Here is a 23,282-nt window from a genome sequence, read left to right as displayed (position 1 = left end):
ATCTGGAGTTGGACAGAGCCTTCCAGCTAAGAAACTAAATACCAGTTTCTCTTCTAATCATTTCATACAAACTCTTAGAAGCTCAAGTTGGAAGTGATCTTAGCACAAATTTCCTATTGTTAGCAGAAATACCCCACAACATGAATGCCAAAAAGAGACCCAATATTTACTTAAGTGACTCCAGGAACTAATTTCCAAAATAGCCATTACATTCATAGAAAGCTAAGCCATTTTTGTTTTGTTTTGATTTTAACTATAATGAACCAAAAGGCAAAAATGACTTCATATTGCTTTTTCTAATTGGTTAGTTTCATTCTTTGGAGAGAATGAGAGTAAATTTAGCCCCATACGATGTGGACAACCTTTCCAATATTTGAAGATAATTGCCATACCGTTACAAAGTGGTTTCAACTAGATGACAGGACATTCTAATTTGTAAATAAACAAATAACCTTGGCTTCTTTCTCAAAACATTTCATTGCTACCACTTACCACAATGCAAACCCATTTCATTAACATCTCATTGCCCTTCCATGCTTCAGCCCAGTTAACTTATATTAACAATGTCTCTCTAAACCCTGTGTACATTCCTCCCATATACTCTTCATCAAAACAGGGATATCATCTCCTCTAAAGTCATCTTGTCGAAAGTTTTACAGGAAGTTTTCGGCAACTTTCAGCTATTCCTTTAGAAGCTGGCTCAATTTTACTACTGTCATTTAAATGATGTTCTTCTAACTGCCAAATGTTTTTGTGGGCATTTTTATCTCTATAACTGGAGTCTGCATTCCCCAAAGACAGCTGTCCATTTCCTCTACACCTCCTGCACACCATTTAGTATAATGCTCCCTTTCTGTATAGAACACAGATTGCCCTACTAACTTATTCCATGAATTTATTTTCCACTTCTAAAACGTATTTCTAGGTTGAATGTGGAAACAAAGCAATACTTCTTAAATAATGACAGTGAAAGCTTTTCCATTTCACGGTACCTCAGCAGTCTTAATAGAAATGTGCAGGTATGTACTTATTATAAGCAAATCTTGTAGCATGCCGATGTACTCAATTCAATAACTGAAACAATCTAAAACTTAGATTCTCAGATTTATAGACTTATTAGCAAGATTTATGAAGTATGCTGCTGCCAAAAAACATAAGGCACTGTACAAAGAATTTCACAACTTCTTAATGTTAAGCGTTACAAATGTAAACAGGGAGCCAACAGAATGAAGAAGAAAACAAGGAGTCAAAGAATACGAAAGACAAAAAGTAAGAATTTGAAGACAGCAATAATAATGGCCTTTTTAAATGACCCTAGGTCTTTTAAAGATGCTTTACTAATCCATGTAAAGATGTAAAGAGAATTGTAAAGAGCAATTCTCTCTCTCTGTGTAACTTCCACAGATTACTGGAGAGCACAGGCTGTAGAGCCAGGGTATTTGGGTTCCAATCATAATTCCTGGCTCCATCAATTATTAGCTGACTAAATTGAAGCAGATTAACTTTTAAGAGACCTTTTCCATAGGCTTGTGGTGAAGATTAAGTTAACGAATGTAAAATGTTTGTAACAGTATCCTATATATAGTAAATAGTTTATTATCAGTTATTATTTTTATTCTATTTCTGATGTTGACATCAAATGTTAGCTATACTATATGTATTACTATGTTTTATTTGTTTGATCTGAAAATCACCTGTTGTCTCCTATTCCTAGAATCACAGTCACCTCAGAACTGAAAATACTATATCTCATATGTATATATTTCTAATTTAAACTTCTACCAACTAAATTCTCAGAAATTTGTATCTTGCTGCTTTTCCAATGCTTTTGATTCCAAATACTCAAACATGAAAACATCTCATTCTTTTCTTCCCACTTGCCATATATCCTTACTGATATGGTGTGGCTGTGTCCCCACCCAAATCTCATCTTCAGTTCCCACGTGTTATGGAAGGGACATGGTGGGAGGTAACTGAATCATGTGGGCAGGTCTTTCTCATGCTGTTCTCATGATAGTAAGTCTCATGAGATCTGATGGCTACATAAGGGGGAGTTTCCTTGCACAAGCTCCCTTTGCTTGCTGCCAGCCACGTAAGACATGACTTGCTCCTCCTTGCCTTCCATCATGATTGTGAGGCCTCCCCAGTCACATGAAATTGTAAGTCCATTAAAACTCTTTTTCTTCCCAGTCTCAGGTATGTCTTTATCAGCAGTGTGAAAGCGGAATAATACAGTAAATTGGTACCAAAAGTGGGGTATGAACGCACACGGATATAAATCCATCAGGTTCAGGCCTAACCCCTGGCCATTGCCTCCAAAGTCAACTTACTTGTATAGCTTCTTCTCTATCCCTTGCCCTCCAAAACTGTTCTCTAAGTCAGTATATGATTCTCCTAATTATGTCACTTTTTTTCATTTTCCACTCTGCTCCAATCTACCCTAGTTTGTACTCCTTAAAATACCACTTGTTAGGCCAGCGTGCTGACTCACACCTGTAATCCCAGCACTTTGGGAGGCTGAGGCAGGTTGATCACCTGAGGTCAGTAGTTTGAGACCAGGCTGACCAACATGGTGAAACCCCGTCTCTACTAAAAAGACAAAATTAGCTGGTGTGGTGGTGCACGCCTGTAATCCCAGCTACTTGGGAGGCTGAGACAGGAGAATCACTTGAACCTGGGAGGGGGAGGTTGCCCTGAGCTGAGATCGCGCCATTGCAGTCCAGCCTGGGCAACAAGAGTGAAACTCTGTCTCCAAAGAAAAAAAGAGAAGTACAATATCACTTGTTAATACACATTTTCCTACTTTAGTGGTTTCTTGTCGCCAGTAAAATTGAATTCCTAAGGGTATAATTCGAGGCTTATCACAATCTGATGCCATCTTTTCTATTTCATAACCATTCATGCAAAACTCTCTGTTTCCTGAACCTAACAGCCTACCTTACTCATGCTTTCCTTCCCCACAAAAAAATGACCACCAAATAAAAAATGCTATCAAAGTCTGCTCACACTTTAAGGGCAATCTTTGTTCTGTGAAACCTTCCTCATGTCACAGCACGCTGATCTGGTCATCCTCCACATTTCTATTATATTAATTACTTATATGTTTATTAACACAGTGACCCTTAATCAATTACTATGCTATACTTCCTAATTTTAATTATGTGTAAATATCCTTACCCCAAAACAATTTTAATTTATATGAATACAAGGACATGATACCTGAAAGCTCATAGTCTTATATAATGCTAGGCCAAGAGGTGATAGTGAATACTTGCTGAACTGAATTCATTTATCCCATGGGTCACCATCAATTTCTTGTCAGGAGACACAAATATGATGATTGTCCTCATTTCACTGTCTCAGAAACAGCCTTATAAGAACACCCAGTGCATCACTATTATCTTCACTATATATGACTCTTCCTACTGCTTTTTTCCCCCAAGCATAATCAAAAGGCATGGAGTTAATTTAAATTAGTATTTTTATAAGAAAAAAGTCCATTATAAAAGCAGGTTGGTGCAAAAGTAATTGCAGTTTTTGTCAAATAGTTTTGAAAAATTACAGTATTCATATATCAGGTTCCACAGAAATGGGTCACTTCCTACATGCTATAAACTGCAAATTTGAAAATACTTCATAAATTTAAATGGTAACAAATTTAATTGAACAAAGTTATTACTATGAACTTCCTGGGTGCAACATCGAGTCCTGACTAGAAGGTTTTCATCTGAAATACTTAAGACAGGTCATTAAGAAAAAAAAAGGGGGCTAGAAAGACAAAATTTAATTAAAAAATAAAAAGTGTAACTTTGTAAGAACCAGTTTCCTCCCATTTGTTTTCTGAGCACTGCCTTCTCTCTAGAAAAGCTTTTCAGCCCCAGGGCCCAAATGTCAAGTAACCTAAATCACAATTTCTGAGAGTATGACGCTAAAAGAATTTCTTTCTGTAAATAAATTAATGGGTGGAGTATGAGAGTATCCATTTTTCACAAAACCCATCTGAAATTATTACAAGGTTACAAATGTGGCTGTGTGAATAATTCCTTTGGTCACTTCAAGGCCTATATATATTTGGTTTACTCCAAAGTGACTTCTGAACATTAAAACATATCGTTCACTCTACTCTAGTGGTCATAAGAATCCTATAATATATCCTGAGAATTGAAGTTTCATCACTCACCTTTCAAAAACTTGAAATCAACTAGTTAAATGAAACTTGTCACACACTTTATATCACTTGAACATTTTATTTCTTTTGCACATATCTAGAAGTAATTGAATTTCGGTGGGAAGTGACTACTTGTTTAAACAAACAATTTTTCTTGCAAACCTTTCTATCTAAAAAAGTTCTGCTCTGTAAATCTACTCCTGTATGCTTTTTAAACCTATACATTCTAACAGGTTCAATTCAATATCTAGCTGTGTATTTTAGACGACACTGAGCTGCATTCAAGACGCAGTTTCTGCGACCAAGGTTATTCTTCATTTAACACAGTATCATGACACTAACTCAATCTTTTAATAAAACACAAATCACAAACCTGTGTTTCTGTTGGTGAATATTTCCTTTTGTTCAGTGATGAAGAGAATTATACTCAAAGCTATAGTAAATTAAAAATTCTTCTCTCATTCTTATTATGGATATAAAGGAGAATAAATATGATTCATTTACAAAGAATTTCCTAAGGCATCAATAAATGACAAAGCAGAAAAGCTGAAGAGTTAAGATGAGCCGTAACTGGATTTTTATCTTTACTTTAGAAACTAAAGAAAGGACATTTGGTTCAGAAAAACAACTTAAAATAGTAAAGACTGTATCACGAGATTATAAAACATATCAATTCATTCATTCTCAAATAAATAGTAACAGCTTCCTGAACAGATATTAATTTTCCTAATGCTTCTCTGCTCTTCCCCTAATGCATTTCAGGGTGTCTGCTAAGGCATGCACATGATGTTGAAAATGTTTTCTCTATAATTCTCTTTTCTATGTTTTCACTGACTTTCTTTTCTTCTAATTCGTAGATGCAAGCATATCAAGAGGCAGCATGTATAAGCTTTGTGAGTATGCACAGGTTCCCTAATCTTTCTCAGGCTCAAGTTTCCTCACCTGTAGAACAGTTACAATAATACATACATTGTGGGGTTGTTATGGGATTTAAAGAATTCCTGGTACATAGCATCTGTTTAAAAAACGCTGGCTATTATTATTATACCTTAAGAGGTACCCCTTGGCTCTCTGTTTTAAGATTTTACAGACTATTTTAAAAACTAGGAGACAAAGTTCACAATCACATGATTGTGTACTTTGCCTGTAGTCAAAAAGCTTCTTAGGGGCAATAGTAAGACTCAAAACTAAGTGTCCAAAGACTTCAGGTTAGTGATGACTACTTTACCACAATTCTCTCTCCAGAAACCTTATCCACTCCATGGTTTTATTACAGGAAGCAAATGTCTAGCTTTGACCTACCCGTTATCCTGTATGCCAACCTGTATGCTACTCCACCAACTGAATTCCCACATCTCAAATTATACTTCTCATACTCCCTCTCCAGCCACATCTCGTCTAGAATTCTGTAGTTTCGTTATTATAATAGCATACATATTTTCCTAGTCACCCAGGTTCAAAGAGGTAAGAAGAGAACCAGAATTTACTCTGCACCTACTATGCACCAGATACTCTACCAGGTTACTTACCTGTATTATCTTACTTGTGAAGGAGAACTGTCTCCATTAGAATAATAAGGACACCATGCTGCCAAAGTAAGTTGCCTCATCCTACCAAACAAGTATAAAATGTACTTCTGGAAAACGAACCCAAGTCTCTCTGACTTCAAAACCCATTCAGACATTGTCTATGAGTCAACAAACAGGTATGGGCGTCTTTGTATGCAGACTTTTATAATTTTTTTAAAAAATGGAGTATCATATATACTGCTCTGTAACTTTAAAGTGACAATAACAATTTCCATGGCATTTTCCTCATCTTGATCATTAATAACAAAGTTGGTAGATAAATTTGATATATGAAAATATTCAAGACACTCACTCTTTCTTGATTCGTAAGATAATATCTAAACTTCCAGACAAGATCTTGTTCTTCGTATGTAAGTTGCTTGGTTGGTGGATAACTCACAATAATCTAAAACAAAAAAAGAAAAAGAACTAATTTTGTCAACAATACATGTCCTATATATTTCCATTTCACTTAATATTTTTCATTTATTTAAATAATTCTATACTACAATTATTACACAAGCAAGGAAAATGTAAACGCCGTCAAGTAGGCCTTAAATTTGCTATAATTATGTGTCCAAAATGCAGTTTAAAGGAGAAGAAAAGAAGAGAAAGTCATATTCCATAGGAAAATATTTCACTGGAGAGTTCATTTAATTCAACCAGAAACAAAACATAGCAAAATATGTCCCCTAACAGAAAAACAAAAAACGTGCACACAATAAACTCTTTTAAAGTCAATGCATACAACAAGGCATGTGTGCACACTAAGTCCTCTCTCAGGCAATGTCTTAGGGCCAGCTTCTAAGAATACTACTGACATGAAAGTATACAGTATTTGCAGTTCTGTCTCCAGAGATAATACATGTATGGAAAGCCCCAAATGATAAAAGAACTGCTGATCTGTGAAATTATGAACATGATGTAGGATTCATCAACCTGGAGAAAATGTGCATCTAAATAATTTTTAAGTGAGGTGATAGCTATCAGTTTCAACCAAAACACCCATTTAACTATTTTTAAATTAATATTTCATAATTCTCTTACATTTAACTGATCTCTTGTGGCAGCATTGGGTTTGAGATCATGGTCAGAAGGTCCACTTCTTAAACTCCGGGCAAGCTTGTGGTGTTTGCTCTCAACTAAATTCTCCTATAAATTATTTTAAAATATTGACAATGTAAACTTCACCAAAAGGAAATTTCAACAGCTATTCATAAATAGAAAAGGTACTTAGGAGCATTTAATAATATTTAATGTTTTGTTCTGATACAACTTTAGCAGTCTTCTACATATCTTAAAAATATGTATCCTTCTCAAGATTGGGAAACTAAGTATGCCTTAAACTCCACTAGTCCCATAATACACATGTCATTACAGCTTCTTAAAACATCGTCCCTTCACTCTCCACATATTCAAGGTTTCCATATCCTCTAACCAGTCAAATATCACCATCACTGTAAAATCTTCCCTGACAACATAGACTAAAGCATTCCTTCCTCCTATCAGCTACTAATGACCTTGTGATGTCACTGTATTATCATCTTAGCAGTTATTTAAGCTATCAGTCACTGAGGGCAAGGACAATAATCACAACACTTGAATATACACATCAGGTGCTATTTTACCCATGGACAAAATTATTAGTTTTAACCATATTGTCATTGCCTAAAACAAGATATAAATTTATATTATTTATTTTTTATTGCATGTGTGAATTGTCTATGTCATATTCCTAATTTCTTTAATGGCTTTATGGTCCTTTGTCCTTCATTTTTAAGAGTTCTTTATATATCAGCCTTAATATATCTGTAATGTATGTAGTTAAGTATTTTCTCCCAGTTTGTTAACTGTCTTTTGGCTTTGTTAGTCTCTTTAGCCATGTAATTTTTAAAATGTAGTTAAATTTATCAATCATTTATTTTATTGCCTCTGGATTCTGAGTCATAGTTAAAAAGTCTTTCCCTACACTGACAGTAAAATACTAGTGTGGTTTCTTTTTTTGAGACAGGATCTTGCTCTGTTGACCAAACTGGAGTACACTGGCATGAATATAGCTCACTGCAGCCTTGACCTCCTGAGTTCAAGCAATCCTCCTACCTCAACCTCCCAAGTAGCTGGGACTACAGGTACGTGCCACTACCTGGCTAATTTATTTTATTTTTTGTAGAGATGGGGTCTCCCTAAGTTTCCCTGACTGGTCTAGAATTCATGGGCTCAAGCGATCCTCCTGCCTTGGCCTCTCAAAAGTGTTAAGATTACAAGCATGAGCCACCATGTTTGGCCTAGTTTCATTTCCTAACATTTAGATTACAGATCCATTTGGAGTTTATTCCTATGTATGGCATGAGGTATGGATATAATTGTATTATTTTTTTCCAAATTAATTCCATTCCTCAGCATTATGACTTAGTGAAGAAATGCCACCTATATCATATACTAGATTTCCATGCATACTTGGATGTATTTCTGGGCTTTTAATTCTGTTCAACCAGTATATTGGTGTACACATGTGTGTCAGTACCACATTATTGTAATTATAGTCTGTTTTATTGTCAGATACAGCTGTATATCATCTCAGCCCCACCCAAAGTTTACATTTAAAATGTGTTTCTCCATTTAACAAATAACTATGACTACAGACTGAACTGAATTTCTTCATACTTAGTGTATGCGCTGAGTATCAAAAGTGTAAAATATAATTTGATTTTATACTGAAAATTCAGTGCCAATTTGAGATATATTAACTGGATTCTACTATACTATGCATAGGAACTATCAAGGTCTTTAGAATGTTCCTACCAGATCCGCAAGTGGCCTTTTCTTTTTAACTTTTTATACTCTACTTTCCCTGCTGCCTGTCTCTTCCTTTGATATTAGGCCATCAGCCGTTCCTGCTTTCATGACCCGTACTTATCTCAATCATCATGTTTTCATCATCCAATGTCCCAATTTTAATCCACTTTGGTCTGATGAGGAAGGTAACTAATCTAATTAGAAATGTATAAAATTAGAACAAAAAGAGTTGGAATGACGTAAATGAGCTGTAACTGCAAAAATCATGGTATCTATTGTGCTGCTAAAAAGATTTTGTGCCTACAAGTTTGTAATTCTAAAGTCATCTAATTAAACCTCTTTTGCATTGTGTAAATTCTTATCCTCATATCCCTGAGAGAAAGCTATCATCTCAAAAATTCGTTAATAAGAAGGTATCCCACCATCATCCAAGTTACCATGTTCCAAATTGAACAGTTCTAGGGATACAGCAGTCTTCCCTATTTTCCAACAAATTGGTCTCCCTAAAATTTTCACGCATTCATCCTAGTTACAGAATCCTCCTTTAACAGGCAAATTCTCCTTCTGTATGATGACAACATTTCAAATACCAGTTCTGCCAAGTCTTCACTTCAAGATTATATCCCCCCAACCTGAAGAAAAAAAAAAAGACTATACTGCCTAGATCTTTCAGCAATTCAAATAAAGTGGATGCCCAACCCTACTCTATCCTTACCTTAGTTTTAAGATGTTAATATTCCTCATAAAATTCCATCAGAAACAGAGTCTAGACGCTAAAGTGAATTTATGAATCACTTTTAGGTAACGGAGGCAGTGACATATTACTTTTTTTAAAGAAAGTACATGATGTGGCTAACTCACAATTACTCTGAAGAAAAGTACTTTCATAAAAAAATTTGCACAATAACTTACCATAGACATCTGGGGATCAGGAACTTTCACTAATTCAAAACTTGTTAAAATTGGAGATGATTCATCACCGTCCTAGATTACAGAGCAATAATTTTTTTAAAAAAGAAATTTAATCCAATAGAAAGTAGTATATGATGTACACATCAATGTATTTTAATTCTATTTGATGAACATCATTCTTCCCTTTAAAGAAATCCTTATCTTCTTCTAACAATATTATAAAATGCATGTCCACTTTGTACCTCTCCTTGGTTGATTATGAAATTATTTTGAGAAAAACTCTAACAAAATTCTTACTAAAGTTTTAGAGGTATGAGGTCTGGAAATTAGATTGTTTTGAGTTGTTCCTTTTTTTTAAACTTCGTTCATATAATGACAGTGGATTTTTAAAAACGTGCCAATTTTCAAACTCAGAACAGGAAACCACAGACTATACATAAAATATGGCACAATGGATGTGTTGCACCATTTGCAAAAACTAAGTGGATGTTGGTAATTTTTCAAGGTATCACAATTGAGATCCATTCAAAGGAGCAGAATTTTAAGTGTAGGGTTAATATTACTCAAATTTACACACAGCTAGAGAATCAACAACGTTGTTTCTCAAAGGGACACCTGCTCAACATAATCTAAACTTGAATAATAAAATCAATCAATCAGTTTTTCAGAAATAAAGCCATCCTATTTTGTTGGTATTATCACTTTCGAAGAATTTTGGCTTTTATTTTTCTCCAATGTGAGAAAGGTAATTTAACATAAAAATGTCACTGCCAAATATACTGGAAAAAGGCTAAACAAATTAAGGTCAAAATTCACTTTCTCATGATTGTATATCTAGCATCAAGCTTTTCTGTCAATTTCCAAATGCTAGTATGTTTTCAATTTTAAATATGGGCAACAAACTCAAGAGAGACTGAAAGCAGAGAAGCACTGTAACTTTACTTCAGTTCAATAATTGAGTCTTAAAGAAAACCACAAATTCCCACAGTCGTTGTTTAACAGGCTTGTTCTCAGTCACAACACCAGAAAACACATTTATCAGCCCAGCTGTGACAAGTAATCTTCACTAAGGCTATCTGTCACAAAAGACAGGTGACAAGAAAGTCTATTTCCATTAGATTCAATACACTGGCCCAGCAATCTTTACACTAAGTGGAAATATGACAGGGTGGATAGACAGGCATTAATTTATGAGCAATTTTCAGGAAGCGGTAGAAAGGGGTCAAGAACCTTTTCAAAAATACTTGAAATTCTTCTAATTTCTATTCTGTTATTATTTCATCTGCTATCAAAGCTGTCTTTCAAAGGATCCTTCACATCTCCAGTGTTTGAAAGCATGTTTTTGCAATGCAAACTCTATATGGGCAGAAAATACTGCTTTTAACGAAATGACATATAGTTTAAAATGTAAAATATGATTTTATTAAAATGCACTGGTGACAGAACAGTTTCACTCACATTTCCCTTTTTTTGATGTATTTTTTCTAATAAATTAATAAACAATGTTAAATAATCTATCCAAGGAGTACCATTTATAAAATAAAAGGCAGAAACAAGTTAACACTTCTTAGTCTTTCATTAACGTGAAAGGGATATGAGTTAAAGACAAAAATATGAACAGTAACTTGAAAAAAGATCATAAATAAACTGTAAAAACTCAAACCTTCATTATGAAAACCTTTCAAATAGTAATTTATAAAAGTATATATATTTTAAAAATCACTTGTGACAGCTTTAATAAACAACAATAAAATGTGAATTTAATTTAAAAGGACTGCTTCTAATGAACAAATACACTGCATATCAGCTTGGTCATATGTTAGAAGAAATATTAATCTACTACTATGCCATGTATCAAAAGTCTGTCATCATTTATGCTGATTTAACATTTGTTGACTATTGACACAATAACAGAAGATATTTTATGTGGTTTCAAACTATGCATACTTTTTTTTTTATATTTATTTTAAATAAAGATGGAGTCTCGCCATGTTGCCCAGGCGGGTCTCAAACTCCTGGGCTCAAGTAATCTTCCCACGCAGCCAACCACAGTGCTGGAATTACAGGCATGAGCCACCACACCTGGCCTGCATACAATTATTTTCTGTAGTACTTAAATATATAATTATTTCTGTAGTACTTAAATGAAGCACCTTCTACAAGCATTTAAGGAAGATACTTTCAAGTAGGTACATAATAAACACAGAACTACTTTCTGTAGCATAATGGGCAGAACAAAGCAAATCTATAACTGCATATTTGTTATTACCCAGCCTGATGGTAAAATTGTCTTAATTTTGCATCTATTGTACAAATGGACATTTCTTAAGTATTTCATAAGTATACTTCAGTGAGGGCCACATATAGACATTACACATACACTCAAATAACAAACAGACTCTTAACTTTCAATAAATAGCCTATATATAATTTCCCCCTTTCATTTTTTAAATAAATAATATTAGTAAATGAAGCCATTACTTAGTGTCCTACTTGCCAATTTGCAGAACAATTAATCACAAAGTTTTTAATCACTTGCACACTTATTGAATTCTGTAACCCAGAACTGCATTACATGAGTGACAGGCTTTTGTAATCTTGCTGTAGTTCTATGATTTGATTTGTGTATACATGAACAGCTGCTGCTGACAGCTGTCTGCTGCTACCCTGCAACCAAATAATTCATCCCCGCAGGAACAACAGTAATATTTTTTTAATGTTTCCTCTCCCCTCTACTTTAGAGACCAAAAACAGTTCCAAGGGAAATACCTTTTCATAATAAACAATACCATATTCCTTATCATCACACTTGACACATCGAAATTCAACCATCAGGTACATGAAATTAGAACTTCGTTTTTCACTCTGAAAAAGAAAAAAATGATTTTCATGAAAAATGATTATTTTCAACATTCTCTTAAAGGATCAGTATGTATCATTTTTCCCAATTCAGTAATACATGTATCTATCAAATACAAGTCAAAACATAACACATTTTTATTTTATTATATACATGTAGTGTGTTTTACACAGCACTATTATTTTATTATAGACAGCACTACTGTTTATTCAGTAGTGTCTACTATGCACTTATAACTGTTTTCTCAAATTTAACATTTTTGGTTTATTCAGTAGTTTGGGTTTATAATCTTGAAGGTATTTTGCACACATGTTCATGAGAACTATTTTATTTCAAAAATAAAAAGCATGGTTTTTCCTTCTAACAATTTTAAGCTAAGTTCACCCTTAACTTACATGACTAAACTATAGAAATTAATATAAGTAACAAAAATCAAAAGGAAGAAAAGTGTGCAACCTAAGAACAGAGGCCATTTGAGTTTACCAAGTATAGCCTTTACAAGTTTTTCGCAATTTATAAATGGTCTTAAAATGATTTGTCATTTGTAAATTTTTATCCACACTTTAAACATACTGCGGAATAATTACTTCTTGTTCCAACATAAAAAAAAAGTTATTTATATAATTGTGTCCCCTTTAAAATAAAAAAGCAAACATGGTCACATGTCACTTAACAGGTATACATTCTGAGAAATGCATCATTAGGCAATTTAGTCGTGTGAACATCATGAAATGTAAACACACAAATCTAGATGGTATAGCCTATTGCACACCTAGGTTATATGGTGTAGCCTATTACCCCTAGGCTACAAACTTGTTACTTCAGGTTAATTCAGGTTACTGTACTGAATACTGTGGGCAACTGTAACACAATAGTTAGGTATATGTGTATCTAAACATACCTAAAAGAGAAAAGGTACAGTAAAAATAAAGTACTATAATCTTACGGAACCACCATTGTACGTGATCTGTGGTTGACTGAAATGATATGATGAGGCACATGACTATACTAAGGTGATGATAAAGTGAAAATACAATGAAGTCTAAGCGGGTGATTAGCCTTGACCCAAAACACCTTTATAAATGGCTTTATATCTAATACATAAAATCACCAGGCATGGTGGCTCACACCTGTAATACTAGCACGTTGGGAAGCAGAGGTGGGAGGACTGCTTGAAGCCAGGAGTCTGAGACTATCCTGCGCAACACAGCCAGACCCTCTGACTCTACAAAAAACTTTAAAAATATTAGCCAGGCCTGTAGTCCTAGCAACTTGGGAAGCTAAGCAGGAGGACTGCCTGAGTCCAGAAGTTTGAGGCTGCACTAAGCATACCAGTGTACTCCAGCCTGGGTGACACAGCAAGACCTTGTCCCCCCCCCCCAAAAAAAAAAAAAAGAAATAATAAATGATAAAGGTCTGAAGAGGTTACTTCAATTCTTCAGCTTTATGAAGCATATTATAGTCTATTTTGGTAATGGTAATGCGGTGGTAATGGTAATTTCTTTTAAAGAAATTAAAATGTGAAAATATGAAAAAGGCTGGGCAAAGTAAACTCTAACGTTACATTTTCTATACCCAGTGATATCTAAGTTTAAGAAGAGAAAAATATAAGTTAGTATTATGAGTAAACTCTTTTTGAAATGTGACTATTACAAAAATTAAAAAGGCTTCCTTCCAGTTTATGTATATAAGAAAGTATTATGAATAAATTTAGAAAAGGTACCAAATACGAGAATTGAATATAAATGTTGTTAAACATCACTACCTTTATTTTAAAATAAAAGAATAATGCTAAAATCTAACTTTTATAATAGTTCACTGTAAAATTAAAAACTTCTCTCTTTCTACCTGCTGAAAATTATTTGGAGAATATAAATTAAGTAAGTTGTGCCTTATGGTCATTATAAATTAGACAAATCATAAATTGATGTCCTTCTCTCCTAATTTGATTAATATAATTATTGTTTCTGTTCTCTAGATGTGGAACATTAGGCCTAACATCTGGTATTTTAGAGCAAATATACAAAAAAAGTAAACTATTCTTGTTACAACTTTTGGCAGGACTCTCACTGAAGCCATCTTTATTTAAACATACACACTGGCTCACATACAAGGTCAAGAAAAAAATCACCTAAATCATGTAACTTTACAGAGGGTGCAGAGTCCTATATGTAGTACATAGACAAGTGATAAATTAATTGAAGAGAGAACTGCTGAAATGATTTATGGTAACTGAAGTGAAAAGCTGGCACTGTGCTGATGGAAGATTTATCCAACACTGACTTGAACATGAGCTGATATGACAGAGAACACATCACTGAGGCATTAAGTCTGCATAGGCTTCACTCATATGATATTTAGAACATCTTTGAATATCCACTACCTACTTTATGGTTTGACATTATGTTAAAATATAGGGAAGGCTGATATCTCCAATTTTCCAGTTATTAGCATAGAATTCCCAGCTACAGGGGTTAACCCTGATAATCCTACATTTGTAAGATACCTAATAATAATTCTTATCAAAAAATTGTTAATTTAAAAATTTACAGAAAATATTTTAAAATAAAAGAGTGATATAACCCACCTCGTTTATCATTTCTATTTCTCTAAATGTCAATCTATCCAGCCAATCTACTTTCACCATGTGTCCTTGTCGATGAGCTTTGGTGAGCTGCAGAATAAATACAATGACGAAAATTTTAATATAGATCTAGTAGAAAGAAGGACCAAAAATGTCAGAATGGCAACGCCCACTTCACATATGATACTTTCCTACACACAATAGAAACCATATGCAACTAGCAGGATAAGAAACTTGGCAAGAGACAAATTATTTTTTTAAAGAAAAACAATTAAATTTTTTAAAAAGGTCCATAATTTGCCATATTTTGACATGATAAAGAATAATGAAGTTGTTCCTGAAATTATCTCTGTGTTCCTATATTTCTTGTATTTTGACTATTACAAAGAGATGAAATTATAATAATAGTTTCATGAATGGGAAATAAATCACTTTTTCTCTTTTCTTCCCATCTTTCAGTGTATCTACCAACATGAAAAAATGACAGTTACAGGTAATAAGGTATTTTTCTGGGTTTGCACATTAATATTCTAAGGTTTAAGCTCACACATATGCATGTATGCTTTAATTTTAGACAACGGTGATAAAAGACTTCAATTTTCTAGAATTGCAGTTGGTAGAGTCCTGTGAGGTCTTACATACCAATCTAACCTTAGTTTTATAAATTAAATAATAATTCATTGACTCTTCAAATCCATAGAGAATTCCAGGTAAGTTCCAAGATCCTCAAATTAGAACCAGGTTTTGAATTAGAAAGCGTAATACTAAAAATCAACATCCCTCTCATTCCTTCTAAACAAATTGACAGCATAAAGCAAAATTGGACATCAAAGCTTTACATAGTAGCTTATCTGTATCAGTTTCTTCTGCTTCATTGTCCATATCATGACAGCATTCCTATAAGAACAGCAAACATTGTCACCAATTTTATCTCTCTTGCAGAATTAAAAATCTTCACTATCAATCTTCTTTCACTTCCTCAACTCATCACAACTATGTGGTCATACTATTTCAGAAATAAAAATACTAATCTCACACAAAAAGTCTGAAGTTCATTGTAATAAAAAAAAGTAATATCAATTTAGCTTTCTTCCAATAATTCCCTTTCATGTGAGGTAATTTCTATATGAAAATGTATGAAAAGTTATTAAGCTTAGCATGATTATAAAAAGCAGGAACTAAATATCGTGTTGGCTCTGGTGGAGTAATAGACAAATATGCTAGCAACATGGAAAGAGACCTAGAAACAGTCACAAGGAAACCAAAAGAAGATCAGGCAATGTGACCTACAGAAAAGAGTGCTAGAGTAGGAGCCAGAAGACCAGAGTTCCAACCTTAATACTCCATTTTCAAACTATGTCCTTTCTGAACCCACATGAATAAAATTCAAGTATTAACATCTATTCTTACTCCCAAAACTCAAATAAAATAATAGATGCAAAATATAACAGGTGGTATTATTTCATGCAGTCACTGGAAGTTTCTATTCTCACTCACTTTGCAATATGCTCCAAATTGGTTTTCAAAATAAATGAAAATGTAAAAGGTCATTTTACATCCTTTGCTTGTATGAAAGAAGCAATAAAAATTAGTAATAAGAGTTTATATACTTCCTATAGGAATGGAGAAAAAATAACATTTATTTACATGCCAAATTACAGGCACTTTTTATAACCACACTATTTTGTAGACTATTTTGACCCCAGTTTGCAGATGACTATCAACTACTACTATGAAGTGGCCAAGCTAGGGTTTAAACCCCAGACTATATGATTCCAAAGCCTATACTCCTACCACCAGTCCTTGCTATCCTCTCTACTGATGTACTAAGAGTTTTAAGTGAAATTCAATTCTGTCATTTCTTGAATATTAGTTTTGCATTTATGATACAATAGTTGATCCACTGCTAATTTCCTATGAGCAAAGAACTGGCAATGGTAAATTAAGTTTGGATGTGGGAGAATGTGGTGGGAACTTTTTTCCTCCTTTACTAAAACTATCCAGACAAATTAGAAATGTTCTAAAGCCATTTTCACTAGCTCTAGAATTTATGTTTGCTGCTAATATATATTATCTCCCATATAGCATATGATTAGCTTTCCTATTTGAATACCAAATATGACCTATCTCAATTGTATAAGAGCTACCAAAGAATGTATGAACAGCATGCCAGTACTAAAACTGGTACAGTAACTATGAAAATAAGTTTAAATTATACTAGAGAAATTCACATTTGTGCACCATTATTTGCAATACAGAAAAATTAGACACAAAAGAATGAAAATATTCATCAATAGTGAGAACTGTTAAGTAAACTAGAGTACACACACACTATGAAATACTATAATCAAAAAGAATGAGAAAAATCTGTATGCCTTCACAGGAAAGATATTGTTGAGTGCAAAACCGATTGCACAATTAAAGGTACCATTTATGCTATGGAAATTGTTTGCATGTCGGTCTCCTGTACCGGACTTTGAGATTGACAGCAAAAATTCTGTGTATTTCTTTGAGTTAATTTTATGATTTCCACAGAATCATACAGTTACCACTCAAAATGTCTCCTAGATGCCTGTCCTATTTACCTATTACTACATAACGAACCACCCTAAAACTCAGTGGCCTAAAACAACATTCATTTTATTGTTTCTCATTATCTTTTTTTTGGCAAAATCATCTTCTTGAGAGACATTTAAATAATTTTTTCTTGTAGTCTCACTTATCAGTAGTCATAATATTGTATTCATTGGGTGGTTAGAGCTGGAACATCCAAGCTGGCTTTACTCACATTTCTAACACCTTGGTGATAAAGGGTGGGCTTAGCCGGGATACCAGGGTGGTAGGGCCTCTCTTTCCCCATGTATTCTCAGTGCGCTCCCTCTCCAAGTGGTTTTTCAACTTGGTCACTCCAACAGAATAGCTGGACTTCTTACATGATGGCTTAATGTTCCTAACATGTGAAGAAACCAAAGCTGTCAAGCTGTCTTGCCTGGAACAGACGCAGCATCACTTCTGCTGCATTATAACAGTTAAAATGAGTCACAGGGTAATATAGATATAATGTGGAAGAGTGTGACTATCAGAAGGCATATTTCCTTGAGGGCCATCCTAAGAGACTAGCTAGCACACCGCTTACTTATCAGAGAGTCCAAGTAAATAATACAATTAATTGTTCCATTGCAAGGGAGCAGGTGTGTAGAGTTTAGAGATGGCAAAGTCAGCTCTTGGCTGGACTTTAGGCAGCAGAAAAAGTCTAGAACTAGCTATCACAATTGCTAAATGATCCATTGCTGCCTTCCTCTTCAGAATAATCTCCTTCAACTCTCCAACAAACTCACTAAACTCCAGCTAACACAGTCTCTTCTGGTTCTTCAAACCATAAAGCAGTTTACCTTTACTGCTCAATGTAAGTGAAATAATTAGTTATTAATAATTACATTAAATTTTTTTATTAATTTTATAAAACTATAAAGTACTACGTAAGTTATAACAGCTATTCTAATTAGCCCATAACCTATGTCACTTCATATCTTATGGGTGCTGATAACAATGTAGATATACTTGAGTCGTTTTCATAAGTTCAAAGCAACTTCTAGTTATCCCCAATCCACGAACTTCTATAGATACTAAAGACCAAAAATGAACAATAGACACAGGTGGCATAACAATTTATATTTCATTTTGGGTCTGTAATGTCAGTGATCTAAATCTTTCCAAAGAGAAAATCTGCATTCTGTTAAGCAGAAGGGTAAAAGTAGGATAATCTGTTTCAATTACTCGTGAAGAAATAATCCTCACTAGGATGCCCATTCTAGGATGGGGACAGGTCAAGAAACAGGAAAAAAAAATTCATTCTCTCTTTTTAAAGGAACACAGGTTTCTTACAGAATTCACAGGAAGTCACAAAGAGTTTGGAAGAAAAGTACACTGTCACCAAAAAAAAAAAAAAAAAAAAGGCATAATTTAGCCCTAACTTCTCCAAGAATTAAAAAGCAAGGAGTTTTAAAAGCTATATAAATAAAAGAATCCACGAGAACCAAATAACAACATGCCTGGGAAACTTCTTGGAGTACTAATTCTGTATTGTCAGATTTAATGAAAGAACAAAAAGATGTGTTTGAGAAAGATGTCTCAAATTAGTAGGTGTTTAATAAAAGTATCAAGGACAGAGCCAAAAGTAGGCCAACTTGCTGCACTGTGTAAGAATAAGACCAGCAGGGAAAACAAATTTCAGAGCAGACAGTGATCCTTGGAAACAGACAGACTTCCATGATCATTAGAACTCACAGTTCATTGCTCCATACTCTTCTCTATTTTACTAGACAAATAAGCTTCTTCAGTGTAAGAGCTATGAATGGTCAATGGAAGCTAGCATTTATTCATTCAATGTCTATTTATACTTATTGAAAAGCTTTCTATGTGAAAGGGTGACAGATGTAATGGAAAACAAATGTAAGTATACTCTGATATTCTGCCCAAAGAGCTTTGGGGCTTCAGGGGAAGAGGTGGGAGTGACACTCAAAAGGAAGCTGGGGAGAGAAAAAAAAAAAAAGATTCCTGCCCTTGGTCACTCTTCCCTAATCTTTATACACTCTCAATACAAATATATGTAACTTGCTGGCTATTAAGTAACAAACTTCCGTCATGTCCTCTGTCCTTGAGATGAGCATAGAATGTTGAACAAAAGAAGCAAGTTCTCTGCCCTAACAGAACATCAAGGTGGAAATAAGTGAGTCATTCAATATAGTAAGCACTTAAAAGTGTAACTATAAATTGAAACAGTGATATGAAAGTAATACCTTATGACTGATAACTTGGAAATACAGGATATGAGCAAACCAAATAAGTTGTCTAAAAACAACTTAAAAATATAATCCTCACTTTTAATTTCAAATAAATAGAAAATGAACCAAGAATTTCAAACACTTTTAATATCCAACCATAGAAGACTGCTGAAATCAATTATGACTTATCTACACTATGCAAAACCCTCCAGCCTTTACAAATTATGTGGTAGAAGTATCTTAAATAACCTGGAACAATTTTGAGACACCATTAAATGTAAAAGTAAGATTCAATTAAGCACACAGATATGGTATGATTCTAATTTTAAAATAAATGTTCACATATTCATCTATAACACAGATACATTTATTAATTTACTGAAAGCATACAAACCAAAGTGCTAGTGATTATCTTTGAGTGGTAGGTAGACTGGGGTGACTTTCATAGTCTTCTTTGTGCTTTAACAATATTCTACCACTGTAGAAGATGTATATTATCTTTGTAGTAAGAAAAAATAAAAGTCATTTAAAAGCTAAAGTAATTTAAGAAACAATTAATTGTGGAGAAATCTCCGTTGGAAAAACCACTAAAGATTAGCCTTTATAAAGATATAAATAAAGCAATTTTACTTCATAATAAAAGCTCAAAGAATAAAACCCTATCTCATTAATTTAACTTAACCACCTGAAATAAAATCCAAGTATAAACATGATTGCTCTCTCACCTTCTTCCAAGGGCCTTTCAACTAGATCCAACTACAAAACCATATAAATGAGAAGATGTTACCATTTTTCAATAGGTGTTTAATAATGTCTGGTACTACTATACACAAAAGACTGTTTTTCCAGTAACCCTTTATATGATTGTACAGGGTTGCATTTTGTCAATTACCTCCCATCTCGTTCCTCTAAACTCCCTCAGGTTAAAGGCCATAGCTTAACTCTTTTGACTCTAATGCCTCTCTAAGTCTAAAATAGAACTGAGCTAAATTAATAAATACTTGAACACGATATATTCTTTGTCTGCTAATATAGTTGCATGGTGCACTAGAATTATATTACTAAAAAAGTGTAATTCCTCAAAAAAAGACAATAAGCGTCTCAAATCAAATATAAATTATGCAGTACCTTTTTTTTTTTTTTTGAGACAGGGTCTCACTGTGTTGCCCAGACTGGAGTGCAGTGGCGCGATCTCAGCTCACCGTAACCTCCGCCTCCCAGGCTGAAGAGATTTTCCTATTTTCCTGCCTCAGCCTCCGAAGTAGCTGGGATTACAGGTGTGCACCACCATGCCTGGCTAAATTTTTTTTTTTTTTTTTGTATTTTTAGTAGAGAAGGGGTTTCACCATGTTGACCAGGCTGGTCTCGAACTCCTGACCTCAAATGATCCACCCTTCTCGGCCTCCCAAAGTGCTGGGATTACAGGTGTGAGCCACCAGGCCCAGCCAAGCTATGCAGTAATTTATAACTTCAGACAAAATGCAGTTGTATAAAATAATTTATTTGAACTACTGAGATCAGAAAAAGAATCGTGTACATGTGCATGTTTTAGAGACTTTGCATATGCCTATGTATTTAATTCCTGGCAAGCATAGAAGTCTCTTCTATCTTCCTGATTAATGAAGTCTTGGTCACAAATCTTCAATTTTACTTTCAAACTGTACATGTAAATCTTATTATTCAGGAAGAGTAGTATTTGCTTCATAAAAGTTTCATTTAGTTAAACTTCTTGAAGATAAATCTAGTCTTAAAAGTGTCTTACTATTTTTCTGGCAGAAACTATAACTGTAAAGACAGAAAATAGATTTACAGAACATAAATCAATACTGTTTTAGGGCACTGGCAAAAACTAATTTAGTCTACTTGCTATCATTGGTTTCCACACAAATCTAAAACTTCCGACAGTCTTAGCAGTAAGCAAACCAAAGTGATTAATAAAAAAGATGCTACCCATGTAGCATTAAAAATAAATTTACGAGATATTCCCAAACCCTTGTTATAACACAATTAAATGGCGACACAGAATCAAAGCAATAAACTATGTTTATAAAAGCTATACCAGATATTTATACGAAAACCTATATCTAGGAGGTATATTTGGTGATATCAGTGACATCAATGAATAAATTTGATAGCCCTGAATAATTTCAGCATTTATCATAATTCTGTTGTTTATTATTGTCATTTACAAAACATTTGAGGAAGAAAAAAATATAAGACTCTTCTGCCCAACCCAAATGTTATATCTAGGATCCTATATTTTGATTTGTAAAGTAACAAATGTATTCTTCAACTCTTTAGGACACCATTTTTCTTCCTCTAAAACACATACATTTAAAAGACGGAAGTTTTCTTTTGTTCCTAGTGATTAAATAAATAAGCAGGTACTTACTGTTTTTAAGAAAATGAAATTATTTTTACTATAGTCATTATTACAAATGGTCAAGTCTCAATTGCTGTTTTTTGCTTGTTTTTTTATTTATAGAGACAAAGTTTCATCATGTTGCCCAGGCTGGCTTCGAACTCCTGAGCACAAGTGATCCTCCCCCATCAGCCTCCCAAAGTGAATTGTTTTATATTGTGGGTAAAAAGTAAATGTAATATACATACATATTAACAGAACACTGTATATATTTTGTATATTCATTTACCTACATGGGGTAATGGTTACATCATTAGGGATGATAGATTCACCCTCCTAAATTACTATACCTAGTCTAATATTGCACTGCATGTACTGTAGACATAATAACTAAGGGCAGTTGATTAGAAAATAGAAAACTGAAGATTATCAAGCTACTTTAGCTATAACCTAAATCATTAAGTGATTCAGCTATGGAGAAAGGACACTTTCTTTATGTGATATACCTAACCAAGTGAAGACTTAACCAAGTATAGATATTTCTTACAAAGAATACAAACTTCCCAAGAAAAGTGCTAACATATATAATCAATTGAAAGCAATTTTAGGAACTTAAGTGTTAAATTCTGAAAACAATAAATTACGTAACAGTAATAAGGGGAAAAGATCACTAATAGGTCTTTCTAAACAATTTATTCTGTTAAACTAATTTGATCCAGAATGCCAGTTTATTCATCAACATTATTTCACATAATTTATTCAAGGCGGAAGGAAGTGTATTCAGAATCCAGGAGAAGTACACTTAATCAGCTTGCTATAATCTATAAACAAAATAGTCTGAGGTTAATTTTCCTTTTCAGAATAGCTAATAATAATAATAATAATAATAATGGCATGATTCCTATAATTAGCAGAGATAATGGAGATCTGACCACATTTTAACAATGAAAAATACCCAGAAATACAGAAATAGCTAGCTATTCAATAAGCCGCCATCAGTGAGAGCTGTAACTCAGGAATCTTGACTGTCAGTCTTCATCCCCAGTTATAATGTATCTCATTATTATTTAAATCTTTCCTCAGTTTTGATAGTTCTACTAATCTTAAAAGCGTAAAATAAAACATAATGCCTTCATTTTTCAAAACACCTCCTCCTTGGATACTTTAATGTTTCTCATTTCTCCAAAATCTAACTACAAAATATCATTACATGGGTGCAGGTTTAGAAATTCATATAAATCATCAATT

The 23,282-nt window shown here is 33.7% G+C and overlaps 1 protein-coding gene across 5 annotated transcripts in view; it reads right to left on the bottom strand.

Annotated features, from left to right (window-relative positions):
- The window catches only part of PIK3C3 (phosphatidylinositol 3-kinase catalytic subunit type 3), a 127,849-nt gene that overhangs the window by 79,582 nt on the left and 24,985 nt on the right, over positions 1–23,282 (bottom strand). For 4 of the 5 annotated variants that reach the window (XM_002828181.5, XM_054537826.2, XM_002828182.5 and 1 more), the window contains 5 exons: positions 14,892–14,978; positions 12,214–12,309; positions 9,445–9,516; positions 6,784–6,888; positions 6,050–6,142 (listed from right to left, as the gene is read on the bottom strand). In XM_002828181.5, the coding sequence (XP_002828227.1) occupies positions 6,050–6,142; positions 6,784–6,888; positions 9,445–9,516; positions 12,214–12,309; positions 14,892–14,978 (453 nt within the window). Of the gene's footprint in view, positions 1–6,049; positions 6,143–6,783; positions 6,889–9,444; positions 9,517–12,213; positions 12,310–14,891; positions 14,979–17,676; positions 17,839–23,282 lie in introns of all 5 variants that reach the window. The other variant, XM_054537827.2, reaches the window with a different exon arrangement.

The sequence above is a fragment of the Pongo abelii genome, chromosome 17, assembly GCF_028885655.2.
Source record: "Pongo abelii isolate AG06213 chromosome 17, NHGRI_mPonAbe1-v2.0_pri, whole genome shotgun sequence".
Classification (NCBI taxonomy): domain Eukaryota; kingdom Metazoa; phylum Chordata; class Mammalia; order Primates; family Hominidae; genus Pongo; species Pongo abelii.
Note: the sequence above shows the minus strand (reverse complement) of the source record. Positions and strands in the feature narration are given on the sequence as shown.